Here is a 19,707-nt window from a genome sequence, read left to right as displayed (position 1 = left end):
ACATGTAATGAATAATCATACTATTCATTAACATAAGGAAATACTCCAGGGAGGCTATCTTTATAAAGAAAAAAGTTTATGTAGCTCACAGATTTTTTATTTACTTTTATTGAAAGTTCAAGGGCTATTGATCATCAGTCAGTAGTTCATATGTGTGATTATAGGCTCTGTGCACCAAGTCCATCACTGTGGCGCTCATGAACAGGGACTTGAAAGCAATAGAAAGTGAGACAGAGATCCCCACAGAAAGAGGTTTGGAGCTTTAGTTTTGGAGTGAAGAGAGGTCGTAGGGTCTTGCAGGTCTGAGATTTGAGCTCCAGGCAAGATGATCAAGGTTGTTTCCAATGACCATCTGGGGAAGAATGTCTGCGTCAAGTTCAACACTGATCACACCATCAGGGACTTTAAGAAACTGATTGCAGCCCAAACCAACACCCATTGGAACAAGATTGTTCTGAAGAAGAGGTACACAATTTTTAAGGACCATGTGTTATTGGGGGACTACGAAATCAATGATGGGATGAACGTGGAGCTTTACTACCAATAGAACAGAATTCCTTGTGCCTGCTCCATCCCACTGCCCATTCCTCCACCTCCCACATGAGTATGGATGCTTGTTTTTAAAAACTCACATGAATAAAAACCTACACCTTATGGGTGTGCAAAAAGAAGAAGAAGAAGAAGAAAAAGAAGAAGTGTTCAGATACACTGAGAGGAGGAGAGACATAGAGGAAGATCCTCCATCTGCTGATTCACTCCCCAGGTAGCTGCCATGACTGGAACTGAGCCAACCTGAAGCCTCTTCCTGTCTCCCACATGGGTGCAGGGTCCCAAGGCTTTGGGTTATTCTCAACTGCTTTCTCAGGCCACAGGCAGGGAGCTGGATGGAAAGCGGGGCTGTAGGGATTAGAGCTGGTGCCCACATGGGATTTTGGCATGTGCAAGGCAAGGACTTTAGCCCCTAGGTTATTGCACTAGCCCCTAGCTAACAATTTTAAAGGCTGACTCCAAGCAATATAGTGCCAGCTCTGGTGAGGGCTCCATGACATATGCCAGGAGCACACATAAGAGGAGGTGATCACATCATGATACAAGAAACCAGAGAGCAGCTCAGGCTGTTACAACAGTTTGTTCTCACAAGAACTTGCAAGGACTCCACAAGAAACACTTCAAAAATTTTTAGTGGCATGCCCTCAATTGACTAATTCCGCATCACCTCTGAGTACTTTCACCCCTCAACATAAAACCCAATAGGTAGATAAGTAGCAACCAAACTATAACAGTTACTGTTTGTTTGGGGTTTTGTTTCTGTGGTGAGAGCCCTCTCTTTGCAAATAGCAAGTATACTTTATTACCAACTATATAGTCACCATGATTTACATTAACTCTTCAGCAATTATTTATATACAAGTGAAAGTTTGACCTTTTTGGCTGATATCTTTCCATTACTTTTATTCACCACTCCCACCCTAGCAAAATCCCCAGTCCTTCATAGCTATCGTTCTACTGTTTCTGTGACCTTTACATTTAAGGCCTCATTTGAGATCAGGTAGTATTTGTCTTCTGATTCCAGTTTATTTCAATCAGTGTGACCCACTGGATTCATCTGTATTGTCACAAAGAACATGTCTTCCTTCTTCTTTAGAGCTGAATTATAGTTACACACACACCCAGCTGTAAACAACTGCCTAGGTTGCCTTGTACCTAGGTAAGTGTTATTCTGCTAGGAGAAAAGCTGCTAATAGCTGGCAGGCATTCTAGGTCTAGTTAATGCCAAATTTGTGTTGATGATATAAGTGTGCAACATAAAAAAAAGTTGCCTACTTTTTCTAAAGGATATGTGGGAAAGGCAGGGAATGCAAGGCCGGGACAAACCGCTGGCCCCCAGGTGCTGTAGATTGTCTGGACAAGGGGTTTGGGGGCATGTTGGAGTGGGACTGGCTCTGGGCAGGTTTGACAGGAGAGGAACAATTACTGGGTCTTACAAGGACCAAGCCACTGCACTCACAGGTAGGTAAGGAAGCTAAGACGTAGTGGTTTAAAGGGGGAAGACAAGAGGGCATGTCTGGGTCAGGCCAAGGTATTCGCCCATGTGGAAGACCTGGGCTGGGTAAAATATCATGACCTGCCACCAGCTGGTGCAAGCAAAATCTGGGACTGAGGGCATGCCTGGCTGTGTTACACTACAGTCCCACCCGTGAATATCAAAGCAGAGGGTGGGCCATGTCAGGCTGGGCAGTAACACTCACCAAAAAGCAAGAGAACCAGATCTGGAGGCATAATCTGTAGGGGACCTATGGGCTTGTCTCTGTAGGACTGCAGCACCCGCTACTTTGTGCAGACAGCTGGGGTTGGGACAGGCTGAACCATGCTGGATTGCAGAACTCACCTGACACTCACAGGAGCCGGGGCTTGGAGAGGACTGTGCTGGACCAGGTAGTAGCATTCATCAGCACTTGCAAAGGCTAGAGCTGAGGGCAGACCATGGCTTGCAGGGCCACAGCACCAACTGGCATGCGTGAGTTCCTGGGCTGAGAGCAGAACTGGTAGGAGAACTTGGGGAATTCCACTGCTAGGCTGCAGTTCCCACTGGGGAGCAAAAGAGCTAGGGCTGGAGCATGTCAAGCTAAGCCAGGCCAGGCCAGGCAACATTTATCAGCATTTGTGGTGGGCAGTAACTGCTGGCATGCACAAAAGCCAGGACAGGATGTGGGCTGAGCCCAGATAGACTAGGCTACAACACCTAGCAGTGAGAGCTGAGACTGTGGGTGGGCCATGCCAGACTGGACTGAAGCATGTGAAGGATCCAGGGCTTATGAACAGGCCTAGTTGGGGAACTCTGGGAACTCCCCTGCTAGGATACTGCTTCCACTGGAGAGTTCAAAAACTGGGGCTGGGGGTGGACCAGGCTGGGCAATGCTACAGCACCTGACAGCATGCAAGTGGGCTGGGTTTTGGGGATGGGTCAGACTGGGCTAGGCTCCAGCATATGCTTGTACTCATGAGAGCTAGAATTGTTGCAAGCAACTTGGGCTAGGCTTCAATGGTCACCAGTGAGTACCAGGATAGGGAGTCAGCCATGTCAGACTGGGCTACAGCACCCATTTGCATACACAAAATCCAGGGCTAGGAGTGGGCCTTTTAAGGGAACTTAGGGAAAACCCCTGCTAGGTTGTAGCTCCTACTAATGAATATGAGAGCTGGGGCTGGTGGCAGGCTAGGCCAGGCTGGGTTGCAGCACCCACTAGCACACATGTTGGCTGAGTCTGGGGGTAGGCAAGGTTGGGTCAGTTCAAAGCACACATTAGCACTAGCAACAGCCAGGACAGGGCACCAGTCAGGCTAAGTTGAACTACAATACTCACCTGAAGGCTTGAGGGCTGGAACTGGGAGGGGGCCACACTGGACTAGGCTGCTGCATTCACCGGCAATAGTTGGGCCTAAGTGTGGACCAGCCTGAACCAGGCTATAGCACCTGCTGTCAAATGCCAAAACTTGTGGTGACTCACCTCAAACTGGGCTGCAGCTACCCTCTGGCATGCACAAACCCAGGACTGGTAGTAATCCTGGTAAGGAAACTTTGGGGACTCCCTTGCTGTGCTGCTGCTTCAACTGGTGAGCATAAGCAGTTGGGACTGCATGTGAGCCAGAGTGGACTAGGCTGTCAAAGCTGCTGGCATGCATAAGAGCCAGAATGTGTGTAGGTCAGCCAGGTTAGGCCATAGCACCCACAAGCAAGTGCCAGAGCTGGGTTTAAGTCATGTAAGGCTGGACCACGGAACCACTTGGTAGGCCCAGGATCTGGTATGGGATCAGGCCTGGTAGAGAAACTGGGCACTCCCCTCCTAGGAAGTAGCTCATGTGGATGAGCATGAGAGCAAGGGCTGGAGATGGGCCAGACTGATCAAAACAGCAGCAATCATTGGCATATGTGTGGGCCAAGTTTGGAGGTAGATCAGTTTAAGCTAATCTGTAGCACCCATATGTGTGTGGGAGACGATGGGATGTGATATGGATTGGGCTAGGCTGCAGCACATGCCAGCACAAAAACTGGGACTGAGGGTAGGCCTAGGAGGGGTTATTGGGTGTCACCATGACTAGGTTGCAGAGCCCACTGGTGTGTGTGAAGACTGGGCTTCTGGTGTGACGGGCTGTGCTAGGCCACAGCAACCATCAGTTAGTGTGAGATATGAAGCTGGGAGTGAAAATGACCAGGCAGCTGCATCCACAGGTATGTGTGTGTGTTGAGTGCAGATGATGAAGCGAACCTGACCCTGCTCTAGCTGGCACACACAAGAGTCAAGTTTGAGGTCATCCATCCCAAGCAGGGCTTCTTGAGGAACTCCCCAACTACACCACTGGATTCAAACCCAGGCCACAGGGAAAATCACAATATATGTGATAAAATCTTGGAGTACATGAATTGGGACTGAGCCTCCTCTGTTGCTGGTGCCTGTGCGGAGGACACCATGCCCAGAAACACACAGGGGACATGGCAGCCAGCTCATCTAGGCAAGCAGAAGACATCAACTGCCTTGTTACAGGATGGAAAGCAGAGCAGATTGGACTATTCTCCTGACCAAGCTTTACGGCGTGTTTCTGGGTCTGTGGACACATTAAGGTGGACTTGGTTAGTCAGTAGACCTTGGAAAGATTTTCTCAGCCCTAGTGCAACAAAGCTGATGACACCTCAGAACCAGCAGAACTTCTCAAGTAACACTCTCAAAACTCTACCCCACATCAGGGTCTCTATAGCACCATCAATGACTGTCTCCATCTCCAGATGCTGATATAGTTTGACAGCAAAAAGTGCCCCCTCTTCTCTTGCCCCCCCGCCAGCATGGACACAGGAAAAAAAAATTAAAATATTTGTCACATCCACTTTCCTTCATAGTTCAACTCTCCTCACCCTTATCAGAGACCCACATGGGCTTGCATCCCTCTCAACTATATAAACAATATTAAGAATAAAAATTTTAAAGTTACACACAATATGTATCTTATATAGTATATATATATATATATATATATATATATAATGTACATACATATAATGTGCATACATAAGTATATATTCCTCCCTGGATAAACACTTAGGTTGCTCCATATCTTGGCTGTTATGAATAACCTTGCAATGGATGGAAGTACAAATGCGTTTAAAATTTTGAGAGGCTGGCATTGTGGTGTAGTAGGTTAAACTGCTGCTTACATTTCTGACTTCCCATATGAGCACCAGTTTGAGTGCTGGTTGCTTCACATCTAATCTAGCACTCTGCCAATGTGCCTGGGAAAGCAGCAGATGATGTCCCAAGCACTTGGGCTCCTGCTGCCCATATGGAAGACCCAGATAAAGTTTCTGTCTTTTGGATTTTGACTGAGCTAATCCCAAATATTGCAGCCATTTAAGGAGTGAGCTAATGGATAAAGGATGAGTTTTTATCTCTCTCTCTCTCTTTCTCTCTCTTGCTCTGACTTTCAAACAAGTAAGTGTTTTAAAAGGAGAAAATATTAGAATGACAGAGACAAAAAGTTATACAGATACAAACTGAGTGGTATCTTACATCTGCTGGTGCACTTCAAAAATGCCTGCAAGATCCAGAGCTGGGCCAGATCAAAGCCTGGAGCCTGGAATTCAGTTCACATTTGCCACACTGGTGGCAGAAACACAAGTGTTTAGGACATTACCTGCTATTTTCCATAGTGTGCATTAATAGGAATGTGGAAATAGACACAGAGCTGGGGCTCAAACCCAAACACACCATCAAGAATATGGATGTTCCAAGCGGCCTCTTATGTACTGTACCAAACATCTGTCCCCAGACATTTCTTTGAGATACTGATTTCATATATTTTTATATACTCAGAAGTAATATTTCTGAATCATTTGGTAGATTTATTTTTAATTTTTTGAGAAGTTTACATAGTATTTTCTGTAGTGGATATGCCAATTTATATTCCCACCAAAAGTGCACAAGAGCCCCATTGTTGCTAATACTTGTTATTTTTTACACTTAAAAGAGATTCGTTTCTTTTTCTGAAAGACAGAGTGACAGAGAGAAAGACATCATTCATTTATTGGTTCACTCTCCAAATGGCCACAACTTCCAGATCTGAACCATGCTAGAGCCTGAAACAAGGAACTCCACTTAGGTCTCCCACATGGGTGCAGGGGTTCAAGTACTTGGTCCACCTTTTGCTGCTCTCTCAGGAACATTAACAGGGAGATGGATCCAAAGCAGAGTAGTAAGAGCTCAGATCCATGCTCTGGTATAGAATGCTAGTGTTGCAAGAAGAGGCTTAGACCATTGCGCCACAATAGCAGCTCCATTTTTTGGCATTTTGATATCAGCCTCCCTAGAAGACATAAAGAAATATTTTGTTGTGAATTTGATTTATATTTCCCCGATGGTTAATGATATTGAGCACCTTTTTAGTTGTATTCATTTCAAAAAATGATTTTTGCCCATTTTAATGGGGTTGTTCTTATTGCTGTCCTGTTGTTGAATTGTATTAATTCTTTGTATATTTTTGTGTAAAACCCTTGTTGTATATATGATTTGAATTTTTTCCCTCTCTTTAAGTTCTCTTTCATTTTGTTGATTGTTTCCTTCAGTGTGCAGAAACTTTTAGTTTGATATAGTCCTGCATGTTTAACTAGACATTTCTTGGCTATGCTTTTGATGTCATAGCCAAAGAACTGTTGTAGAGACAAATATCAAAGAAACTGCTGAATGTCGAATCATTGTTGCATTCCAGAGATTAATTTCACTGGATTATGTGATCCTTCTATTGTGCCACTGAAGCCATTTTACTAGTATTTTGTTGAGGATTATTGAATCTGTCTTGAATAGGAATATGGTCCTATAGTTTTCTTTCTTTGTAGCGTATCCTTATCTGGCTTTAGTATCAGAGTAATGCTGGATAACGTCATAAACTTAGTTCAGAAATGTTCCCCTCCTATTCAATGTTTGGAAGAATTTAAGAAGGCTGGATAATTTTTTTTTCTTTAAATGACTGGTGGAATTTAGCAATGAAGTCACCTAGTCCTGGACTGTTCTTTTTTGGGAGAGCTTTTATTACTGGTTCTTTGCATGGCATTGGTCCTTTCAGATGTTCTGTTTCCTTGTGGATCAGTCTTGATGGGTTGTATGTTTCTAGGAATTTACTTTTGTAAGATATTCAATTTGTTCACATGTAGTAAGAGTTGTCTTCTCTTATTCTTTTTATTTCCATGGTATCACTTTTAATGATTCCTCTTTCATTCCCAGTATTGGTTTATTTTTGTTTTATTTTATTTTAGTTTAGTTTGGTTTAGCTTAGCTCATTTTAGTCTTCTCTTTCTTGTAAGTGTACCTGATCGTCAATTTAAACTATTCAAACAACTTGAGCCTTCTTGGTCTTTTCTGATTTCCGTTTCTACTCTATTCATTGTTATTTCCTTCCTTCTGCTAACTTTGGGTATAGTTTGTTCTTTTTGTACTTTCTTGAGGTATGGAGTTTAATTATTTATTTGAACTCTTTACTATTCATATTGATGTCTATGAGTATAAATCTATTTCTTATTGCATCCTGTAAGTCCATTAATTCTCTTTTAAAAATTTACATTCATTGTATTATTCAGCTCTAAACTTTCTGCTTGGTTCTTTCAAAGTAATTTGTATTCCTTTGCTTAATTTCTCATTTCTTTCATGTATATGGTTCTGTTTTCATTGAGTTGTCTGCGCTTTTATGGTCCACAGACATCCTTAATTTTATTGCTCTTAATTATTTCTCACGTATGTCAGAGATTCTGATTTCTTTGGGGGATCAGTTACTTGAAAATTATTAGGTTCTTTAAGTGGTATCATGTGTTATAGTTTTCCTTTTTCCTTGAAGTGTGATATTGCTATTTTTTACATTTAAAGAATCCAATTTCTTTACATTTAAAGAAATCTTTATTCTCCACTGACTTCTTCAATGCACCTTCGGAGCTGCGTTAGAAATTCTCTGCTTGATTCCCACGCTCCACAACAATAGTGTCCTTAAAATTTGTACACTGCACGAAGATGATTTAAAAAAAAAGCTGTTCTGCCATCTTTCTTAGGAGTTCTTTTTTGCCTAATGTATCTCCTTAATCCTAATAGCTTTATCCACTCTAGTGTAAATCAAACTTTTTATTGCTTTCAAGATTAATACTTATTCGTTACTTTCTCCCCAAGCTTTAGGCCTATACTTTCTTAATTAGTGTCCACTAGTCATTCATGGGTATTTTAGTAAATATTAAATAAAGTTATAAATTTTTTTCTTCAGTCATACTAGCATGATTTCCAGTGCCCAATAACCACATAAGCACAGTTACCACCATGGAGAACAGCACAAATATAGAACATTTCCATCATCGTGAAAATTCTGTTGGAAAACGTTACTTAATATCCCATCTTTAATCAAAAATTGATCTTGTAGATTTATAGGCCTTTGTCTATGAATAGTATATGCATGATTTGGTCAGCTCTCTGTAATGCCCACAAAATTAGTCATACCGGTTGTACTAGAATGATACAGATGATTGTACAATTGAATGGTTCAGCATTCAATTTTCATAACAGTTACATTCTCTTCTTCCTGACTCCTAACAAGACAACTAAATGTTCCCCAATGTCTATACCATACATTTAGGTCATATCTGTATCATTGTAAAGAACATATTCAGAGCCAATATGCTAATTTTAATTATAAAGTATATTTATCATGTCAATGATAGTAATTAATAATTTTAGTTAATTCATTTCCATAAAGATTTACTTACTTACTTAAAGACAGATAAGTTACAGAGAGAGAGAGATCTTCCATTTGCTGGCTCACACCTCAAATGGCTGCAACAGCCAGGGCTGAGCCAGACTAATGCTAGGAGTTTGTACCAAGTCTCCCATGTGGGTTGCAAGGATCCAATCACTGAGACATTTGCTACTTTCCCAGGCCATTTTTAGGGAGCAGAATCGGAAGTATATCATTCAACATGAGCAGGTGTCCATTTGGGATGCCAGTATCACAGACAATGGTTTAATTTGCTATGCCATGCCAGCCTTAATTAATTCATTTTACTTGTGGTAAAAACACATAACAAAATTTATCATCATAGCTATTTGAAGTGTAAATTACAGTAGTATAATTGGATTGTTGTGGGTTTTTTGTTTTTAGGTTTTATTTTTATTTTTATTGGAAAGTCAGATTTACGGAGAGAAGAAGAGAAAGAGAGAAAGATCTTCCATCCACATGTGACCACAATGGTTGGAGCTAAGCCAATCAAAAGCCAGAAGCCAGCAGCTTCTTCCAGGTCTCCCACACAGGTGCAGTGTCCCAAGGCCTTGTGCTATCCTCTACTTCTTCCCCAGGTCACAAGCAGGGAGCTGGGTGGGAAGTGGAGCAGCCAAGACACTTAGGCCAAGACATTTAGCCACTAGGTTATTGTGTCAGGCTCCAGATTGTTGTTTTAATAGATCTATATGCCTTTCATTTTACAAAACTGAAATTCTGTACTCATTGAACAGCAACTCTCCTTTCCCTTTGTCCCAATATCCTCTCTATTTCTCTGAGTATAACTATTTTAGAACTTTGTAAGTTAAATCATACCATTTTTTTCTTTTTGGATGTGCTTTATTTCACTTATCCTGGTATCTTCAAAATTCACCCAAATTGTAGAATAACCATTAGTTATTGAGCAACTGTTTTGAAATTTCTTTAAATTATACTACTTAATCCTTACAACTCATAAATTAGCTTTACTTCTCAATGTAACAATTAAGTTAAATAAATCTCAAAAAAGTCAATTAACTTTCCTATGCAGCATTCCAACAAATATGATCACAACACTCAAGTATGTTTTACACACCTTTTCTATTCTTTGGCCTAGACCACTACCTAGCAGTTATGTTGAGCTGGTTAGTGTATTTTGGGTAGACCACCAAAACCAAATCCATTTATTTTATAAACTTTCTGTCCCTTTAATGCCTGGTTATGTGTTTTTATTTAATTTAGGGGAGAAATGGACATAGCTATTAGATTTTTAGGAGATGTTTATAAGAAATAGAACAGATTCTCAGGGAAGTATAATCCTGGAATGTTCATAATAAATCTCTAACATTCCACATTTATATGGAGATAGTATTAGGGTACATTTTTATATAATTGCAAAAACTAAAAGAAGTTGTCTAGACCTTGGTCCTAGTGTTCATGAAAACCTAGCACCCAGTATTTCAAAATCTTAAATAACAAGGAAAGTCTTCACCTCTGATCAAGTAAACAAGATGAAAGGTCTAAAACTCTAGCTACTCATTTCTTTAGTTCAATTCTAGAATTAATAGGCAGCTCATAGCTGTGTCTTCTCTTCAATAGAACTTGTAATCTGGCCCAGTTCTTATTTTCTTGGCATTCTGACCACATGCCTCCTGATCTACACAGCCCAGTCAGAGTGAACAAAAGAGGCAATTTTTTAGGAGTAGAGTCATTATGGACCAAGATTCTGGGCATTGTTACACACTGGTGTTAATCAAAGTAACTACAACTACAATTTAGCAGAAATAAATGCTAGCCAAGCTAAACTTAATTTATTCTGTCAATACATGTGGAGTTTGGTGGGTCGCATAGCATTGCAAGGGGGATGGCAGATAAAATGTGAATGTCATCTACGTTATTCCATCCTTAAATCTCCCTGCTAAAACTCATGGTTAATGTAATTTACAAAATTCTCCTTTCTGTGGAAGATTCTGTTCTTCACTGGTTGAACTGTAACTTAAGACTGTTTTTGCAGGACTATACCACTGTGATAATGTAAGAGAAATCCGAGTGGGGGGAGCAGGCTTGTAGGATGAGGAGAAATCCGAGAGCCTGTGAAACTATATCATAAAATAAGTAAATATATTTTTAAAAAGAGTAGCCGTATACTTTACTATGGTCAGTGATACCAACTATTATCGTGAACCTGAGAAACAAAACTCATATTAACATCAAGCATTAGGTAATTTAACATTTTGTTGATTGAACAGTATGTTGTTGAAAGCGAAGTGCAGAATACTTTCCATCAATGCAAGCAAATTAAATTCAATCCTTTGATGGCCTGTAGAAACTTTCAGTGATTTTGCCAAAGGAGTAATTTCTTTATTTATATAAAAGAACATCTTACAAAGATAAAGCATAAAACAATTCTGGAAAGAAGTCTTTAAGTGGTAGATTATGTTTGTAATCATCTCTTCCAAATTTGTCTTTTTTAATTCCTCTCAAAAGAAGCTTCTTCCTCTTTTCAATCAGAAAATTTTGGAAACACACACACAAATCTCTTTTCCTTTTAAGTTGTTAAAACAATGAGAAATATTTCAACTAAGGTCTATAGGTCACTGAAGTGTAAAGAAGATGTCGAATCTCAGTGTCACAAGGCTTAGAAACTTCCCAAATGGAGCTGAATACTGTCTTCCAGTGCATATGTGGACCTTCTAATCTTATCTGCCAGAAAAAAGGAAGGGTAAAATATGGGAAACTCAGGTATGATTCAAGATAAAACAGCTGATGCTGGATTTTATTTTTTTTTCCCTTTCCCCCGTGTTATTCAATTTACTATTCTGCATTCTGGTACCATCTCATGTATAGGCTATTCTTAATGTACCCTTGATGCTCAGAAATATCTTTGAATAGAATAAAAATGTGAAGTTCAAAGTCTAGAATAACACAGCAGAGAAGCAAAAATGTCTGAGTTCCAGATCCAGTAAATATGTCAGCTTCCTTCAGTAAAAATAATTATGTTACATTCCCAGAAGTTCAAAGAATTTCACAATATTTGGGTGACAATTGATATGGGGATAAGGATTCAAAGTGGAAGGTGCTGAGACTAAAAGTCAAGTAGAAAGATGAGAGCTGATTTTCTGATATGAGAGAGACAAAGGCAATACAAAGGAAGTCATGTGGAAAGCTAGACACACAGCTTGCAGTGTTTAGGAGCAATACAAAGTTCATCAAAATGAATCTATTCTAACAAAATACACAAAGGCTAAATATAAGTTAACACTAAGTTGTGATTCTCAATTTTGTCATGAATTAAATGTATTTGTAAACATTTTTGTATCAGGTAACCCCAGCACATAAAACATATGCAAAAATAATAAGTCTTGTTTGAAAGCAAGTTAGGAGATCTAGGACACTGTTGATTTCTTCTTTGTGTGATTTTTATTTCACTTATCCTGCCCCTGAGATAAATCAGTGAAAACACATTAATTCTGAAAAACAGTTTTTAAAGATCTCTGGTTCTGTACAACTTACTAATTTAATGTACAGAGCAATTAAAACCAGATACAAAACAGGCTACACAGGATGTTTGGCAAGAGACAAGATTGTGGTTGTGACACTGCACACTTGAGTCAAACTAACTGGGCTTAGACCTAATTCTTCTATCTAGTTACTGGGTAACCTTGAATATTATTTAATATTATTTAATCTCACTTCAGTTTCTTAATCTGTGAAATGCAGATAACAAAACACACAAGATATGAACAGTTGGCTTCCTATATCCAAAAGTCTGGATCTGCCTATTGAAAACATTAAAATAAAATTGCATCTGCATTGAACATGTATGCATTCTTTTTATTCTCATTATTCCCCAAAACAATGCAGTACACCAATTATTTATTTACCACTGCCATTGTTTTGGGTGTTTGTAAGTAGAGATGATTTAAAGTCTATGGGAGGGTTGTATAAGATATAGGCAAATATAATGCTATTTTACATAATGGATTTGAGCATCCATGGATTTTTCATATCCACAGAGGGCAGCTGAACAAAACCCCTGCAGATAGCAAGTCATGATTGTGTGGGTGTCATTGTGAGTGTGTGTGTACAGCTATAGCACAGGAGCTCTTCTGGTAAACCATGTTGTTTCCTGTGGCCTCAAAAATTATAGTACAGGTGAGCATACTGTCAAAACTGAAGGCTGACAAAGTGACTTTCAGAAGTATTTTGTTGAGTTTTTTTCATAAGCTGTGCTGAGTTCTGTTTTGGTTTCATGGAAAGACTGTCAACTTTGGAACCAAATAGATCTAGTTTTGGATCTTGATCCTACTACTTTCTAACTCTATGATGTTAAGCATGTTTCTTTTGTTTGTTAATTTTTCCCATTTATTTGAAAAGGAGAGAATGACAGAGACATCCCGTTCACCAGCAGATTCTTCAAATACTCACAATAGCTCTGGTTGGATCAGGCTGAAGTAAGGAGCTAGGCACTCAATTCAAGTTTCCCACCTAGGTGGCAGGGACCCAAGTACTTCAACCATCAAACCTGCCTCCTAGGGTGTGTGTTAGCAGGAAGTTGGATTAAAACTGGCACTCCAATATGTGAGAATGGAGTCCCAAGAAGTGACTTAACTGTTGCTCCAGAAACCCACCCCAGGAGTTTCCTAATCCATTCAGATCTTAGATTCCATATTTTAAAAATAGTAATACTGATAAATGCGTCAAGGAGTTATGGCCAATGGAATGGATCTTTTTTATGGACCAAAGTTACATTTATGCTCTAGAAAGTGATAAACACAAAAGGAAGGTTAAGGGTGGTCCCAGATAATCTATCCAGAAGTAATGGGTTGAGCCGAAGCAAAGGAAGTATTAGACCAAGGAACTGGAAAAAATGAGAGCTAGCTATATTAAACTAAAGAATGATCTTTCTCAAGGGAAGATATGGAAGTCCCTTGGTTTGAGTCATTTCACATTGAATTGAAGTAAGGTAAAGTAGAGTCTATTTGGGAACAATCTTTCCCTGGCTAACAGACCAAGGATATGAGCTAATAAGGACTTTCCATCTGTCTTTTTTCTAAGCTGAGAATGGAAAAATCTCCTGAATGCGCATCTGCCTGGAATATAAGCCAGCTGGGGATGATAAGCAAAAGAAAACCACAGATAGGAGGAAAAAGAAACAAGAAAGAATGCAGAAAAAAATGTGAAAGATAACCTGAAAGAAAAGATAAGACAGAAAAGAAAATGAAAAGGAGAAGTGAGAAGACAATACACTGAAGCAAACGGCAAGAAGTGAGAGGATAAAGAAGAGTAACTGAGAAGGGCTTTAACCCAGGGTACTGAGGTTCAGTGGTGCCGATATCCACTGTTCATTTATGATGCACGCTTTCATTACATAGGCTCCGTGACCTAGGGCTTGGCTCCAGGAAACAATAGATTCCTAGCAGCTGATAAATAAACAAACCCCAGCCCAGATCTGATCAGACAGAGATAGCTTTTTTCCCCCTCCCCAGTGAAAGAAATGACATTTTTTCTTCTGTTCTCCAAAAGGTAAACAATGCTTGTTTCCTAGAAACAGCTGGGAGTATAGGGAAGAATATCATGTGCTCTTGCCAACCCCAGAGTTCATTCCAGGGATCCAATTCCCTTTCCCATCATACTGGTTCTTTTGCCAACCCAATTGCAGAGACAAAGCTCCCCACCCATTATACCTGCGCCAAAGAAATTATAAGCTTCTGTACTCCTTCAGAATCCCCAGGCTTTGGACAATGCTCTTTATCCTTAGGGGGCACCACCTAAACACTCTTGTGCGAAACAATAATCCATCTATAAAAGCTTCCTTTTAGAAAGTACTGAGATCATCTGCATAAGACACTGACTATCTGTTCCACCTTGGCTTTTGAACATTCTCTTCCTGGTTCTGCTATACCTAGCCTCCCTTCTCCTGCTTGTTACACAATTTTTACTTTTCTGTTTTTTACCCTACTATCCCCAGTTACTCATTGTCTTTAACCATGTTCTTTCCATCTTCCCTTCACTTGATTCCAATGGGAAAAGTAGATGATTCTAGGGGTGACTATAAGGTTAACAATCATTAGTCAGAAACCCTGAAGAGGAATTCACAACCCATCAGCCTTTTCCTACCTTGAGGAAGCTGTTCTTCTTTAAACTCTATCTGAGATCAAATGGTACTCAGACCAGTGAGTGTAACAGCACCAACAATAATCCTGTGGCAGTTTACAACTTTCCAAAGAGAAGTGGAATGAATATATTCATCATCATATTTGAAACTAAAGAAAGAACTTTGAGAAACTGTGCCCCAAATATTCAGTTTAAATTTCAGGAAATAGATAAAAACATGTACTGAAAAAGATGTAAGTTTCGAGTTTGTCAAAACAACGACAAAAACACTGGAGTCTTGAAGATAGTAATCCAATGTGAGTGCTCGTTGAGTGGCCAGTAGACAGATTGAGCCTTATAAATAGTACATAAGCATTCCTCTTCTTAAAATTCCTGACCTAATGATTAAAATTCCCTTTTCACTAACTAACATGGACGTGAAGTTACTGACCCTCAGAATTTGAAAAGGATTTAAAGATAATTTGATACAAATCCTCATCTGCTATCTGGACCTGTATACGTTATTTCTATTGAGTAGTAATTCGACCTTTCCTCAGAAGCTTTCAACAGGAACTCATTTCTGCTTGAGCAAGTCTGTACCTTTAACACTTACCAGGATCTTTCCATTACCTTGAAATCTGCTTCTTTTTATATCTACCCCAATATACCTGTTGATTCAAATTTGAAATCTCTTCTTCCCAACAACAGTCCATCAGATAGCAAAAATATCAGGGTCCCAAACTATCTTGGGAATCTTTTGCTGACAACAAAACCCCAGTGTCTGCTGCTCTTCATGTGACATGATTCAGAGTTCCTTCATCCTCCTGGTTACAATCCCAAACCTCTCTATCTTCTCTTTGTCCCCCACTAAAATGTGATACTTAGCTCTGAGCACTATATTCCTGCTTTACTGTGGTAGGTAGAAAGCAGACTAAGCCTATTTCCACCTTCTTCTTGGATTCTGAATCTTCTTCAGGCAGCCTCATCATAAGACTGACTCACCTGGCTCTAAATAGGCATTGTTGTAGGACATGTGTCTTTAATTGGAAAAATATTTTATGTCCTCTGGGTAAATCACTCTGTCCCCAGCCTATTTATTCATTGCTGTGTTCAAACTGTTACCACCTTCAGCAAGACTGTTTCCAGTACTATTTAACTTTAATGAATGACAGAGTGTTTGAGCTGGAAGGAGTTTTAAGACACCAACAGACTCAGAGAGTTAAGTTGTCTACTTAAGCTCACTTAGGAGTTACCAACTCCCTGAATTTGAGGCTAGAGTGCTCTAAGATCTCACAGAAGCCATCATCAGATGTCTTGTCTACAGCCCTTGTCTTTCAGGCCATAATTCACCAGATGAAACATAGATGCCCAATGATGCCAAGTACTTGTTTCCCAACCCCCTACCTTATGCTGCTGTCTACCTTCCAGAGGAGCCAAAGGAGAGCCTCAGGATTCATTGCTACAAGGTCTCTGGAATCCTGTGATAGAAATGCTGCCATTAGGACACTAAAAATCTCTACAAAATACATGGTGTTTGATTGGTTCCTGTTTTATGTGTTGCTGCCTGACCCAAGATGTAAAGTGGAACTTTCATATGGAACTTTGATTAGACAGTAGAGTATTATAGGTTTATTGAAGAGTCCTCTTGATAATTACAGAACTTTATCAGAATATCTTTTCTTTGATACATCCTATGATATAATTCACCCCAACTTAAACTGTGGCTGATAGCAGAAGTCCAGAGGAGCTCGTGATGTTGAGTCCAAAATACAACACTGTACTCCAATTTTCCTTCATTTTCTGAGTGTTTCAAGTTCCAATGGGATGAAGTGGGGATCAGATTTGGGTGGGAGAAGTGTGCAAGGCAGATGAGGTAAAATTTCTTTTTTTTTTTTTTTTTATTATTTAACTTCATTAATTACATTGTATTATGTGACACAGTTACATAGATACTTGGGTTCTCCCACCCCTCCCCAAACCCTCCCACCATGGTGGATTCCTCCACCTTGTTGCATAACCACAGCTCAAGTTCAGTTGAGATTCCCCCATTGCAAGCATACACCAAACATAGAGTCCAGCATCTTATTGTCCAGTCAAGTTCAACGTCTTCTTAGGTATACCCTCTCTGGTCTGAAGACAGAGCTAGCAGAGTATTATCCCAGTCAATTGAAAGCTCCATCATACCATCAGCAAAAATTTACATCATTATGGAATTAATTGACATAGTAATGAGTAACCAACATGTTGAAAGTAAATGCGAGATCCCAGCCATGAGGTAAAATTTCTAAGGAAAAATGGAAAATTGAACACATACACATAGCTCTATTACGTCTTAAAACATCACTAAAACTTTTTTTATTGTTTGTTGATACAGTTTAATTGTCTCTGGGGGCTCCCTTCCCCCTCCACCAAGTTCCTTTCCCTCCCCTCTGTTCTCTCCTCCAGTCCCATAATGGGTGTCTTTCGTAAATTTTCCCAAGTGCATCATGCTGCCGCTGGAGTGTCTCCCAACCATGTAGGAGACTGTTAGTCATTCCGTTATGAGTTCATTCTTATATCCCAGGGCCCTAATGAAGGTACAATGAGGACTAAGTCTTCGTTATTTATGGGCAGTACCAATAACAGTGATAAAAGGAACATTGACCATATAAGGTAATTATAAATAATCAGTCTCTTATGGATGATTGGTTAATGAATTACATCACAAGATCTTATTACAAAAAGTACAGGTAAGTATGAGGTGACATAAGGTAAGATTCACATGTAATATCCCTAGATTTGACATTATATTGTCTTATATTAGAGCAAATATATGATATCTGACCTTTTGAGATTGACTCATTTTCCTTAGCATAATGGTCTCTAGTTAGGTCCATTTGGCCACAAAGTATCATATTTCATTTTTTTAAGTAGCCGAGTAATATTCCATAGTTTAGATGAACCACAGTTTCTTTATCCAGTCCTCTGTTAATGGACATTTAGGTTTCCATGTTCTTACAATTGTTGACTGTGCTGCAATGAACATTGGGGTGCATATTACTTTCTCGTGTGAGAAGTCTTTTGGATATATTCCTAGGAGTGGTATTGCTGGGTCAAAAAAAAGTCACTAAAACTTGAGTAGGGAACTATTTTTTGAAGGCACCAACATACAAGGATGGCGAGTGGAATACTAGAGGAAACAGAAGTAACTGAATTTTGCAGCCAGAAAGTAAATTAATAATGAGCAGCAGGAGCTCAGGTGAGTTTGGGCTGAGGGGCGGGGCTTGCATTTCCTGACTGTGTGGCTGTGGCTAGGGGAATCTGGGCCAGGAGACCCGGGTACCAACGGGGCCAGGCCAAGCCCTTGGGCTACCCAGCAGTGCACTCTGAGAACTTGAGGGAGTGCGTTGCAGAGAGTTTGGGAGATTGCACTGGTGGGGATGAGCAGGGAATTGAGGGTTCATATCCAGGTGAGGAATGACTGCTCTGGGATTCCCATAGACAAGGCCAATTTACTTGAAGGGCTACAACATGGAGCCCACCAATGAGCATCAGAAAAGGGAATGGGTACTGTGAGGCTGGCCATGAGTTATCAAATACATGAGTGAATCAGGTTGGGGGTAGAATCTGCAGGGAAGAGTGTGGGCTCACCCGTGGGGAACAGCAATCTCTGTTGGCATGTGCAAGAAATGTGGATGGGAATAGGCCTGATTTTGCAGCTAAGGGAATGCCCCAGCTGAGCTGGAATTTCTACTGGTGAATGCAAGAGCCAGAATCAGTGCATTGGCTGCAATCTCCCTGGCACAGGTATGGACTGGGTCTGGGAGCAACAGACTGGGCTAGGCTCCAGCACCCACAGGTACACACAAGAGTCAGGATGGGTATAGAACAGGCTAGGCTAGGTCTTGGCTCCCACTGAACTGTGTCTGAACATGGATCAGGTATGGCTGGGTGGCAACATACAACAGTAAGAACTGGAAAGGGTATGGGTAAATTGGGCAAGGTTACCATTCCTGCCAGGATAACAAATGGACAAAGTCAACCTGGGCCAAGGACTCATCAGTGTGCCCGAAATCTGCCACTGGGAGAAGATCGAATAGATAGAGAAACTTGGTGAACTCCTTTGTCAAGTTACAATCCCTACAGGTAAATGCAAGAACCAAGGCAACAGCAGCCCAAACCAGACCAAGTTACAGTAGTCGCCGGCACACATGTGGGTCAGGTAAGGGAGTAGGCAGGCCAGGCCAGTTCAAAACATCCACTGGCAGATCTGAGAACCAGTATGGGGTATAGGAGGGCTGAGTCAGGCTACAACACCAGCCAGTTCACACTGGGGGCTAACTGGGCAAAGCTAGGCTATAGCACCAGCCAGCACAAACTGGAACTGGGGGCAGGTTGGATCTAACTAGGCTGAAGCACCCACTGGTGGATGCTGAGGAGAGATGAACCATGTCAGTCAGGGGCAGTGGGTACTGGGTCCATGAGCCCCAGGGATGAAGGGGCCCTTACGCCCACCTGCAGGGTGGGTGTTGGATCTATGAGCCCCAAAGGTGAGGGGTCTCTCAGGTCTCAGGTCACATGGCCCCAGGGTTTTGGGCTTGCCTGTGCAGTGGGTACTGGATTTGTGAGCCTCAGGGGTGGGGTCCAGAGGGGCCTGGGTCATATAGCCCAGGTCCAGGGCCTCACCTGCATGGTGGGGGCTGAGTCCACAAGACTCAGGGCTGGGGCGTCTAGGTGGGCCGGGATCTCCTGTCTCAGGTTACTGAGCCCACCTCTGGGGGTGCTGGGTCTGTGAGCCCCGGCGTGAGGAGTCCAGTGAGTCCCAGGTCTCATGGTCTGGTGCCTGAGGCCTGGTTGCAT

At 41.0% G+C, this 19,707-nt stretch overlaps 1 protein-coding gene across 1 annotated transcript; it reads left to right on the top strand.

Annotated features, from left to right (window-relative positions):
* The first annotated feature begins 325 nt into the window (after positions 1-325).
* On the top strand, positions 326-551 carry LOC101531992 (ubiquitin-like protein 5). The gene has a single exon (XM_004592771.2). The coding sequence runs from the start codon at positions 326-328 to the stop codon at positions 545-547; it is 222 nt and encodes a 73-aa protein (XP_004592828.2). The 3' UTR covers positions 548-551.
* The last annotated feature ends 19,156 nt before the right edge of the window (positions 552-19,707 follow it).

This window comes from Ochotona princeps, chromosome X, assembly GCF_030435755.1.
Source record: "Ochotona princeps isolate mOchPri1 chromosome X, mOchPri1.hap1, whole genome shotgun sequence".
Lineage (NCBI taxonomy): Eukaryota > Metazoa > Chordata > Mammalia > Lagomorpha > Ochotonidae > Ochotona > Ochotona princeps.
Note: the sequence above shows the minus strand (reverse complement) of the source record. Positions and strands in the feature narration are given on the sequence as shown.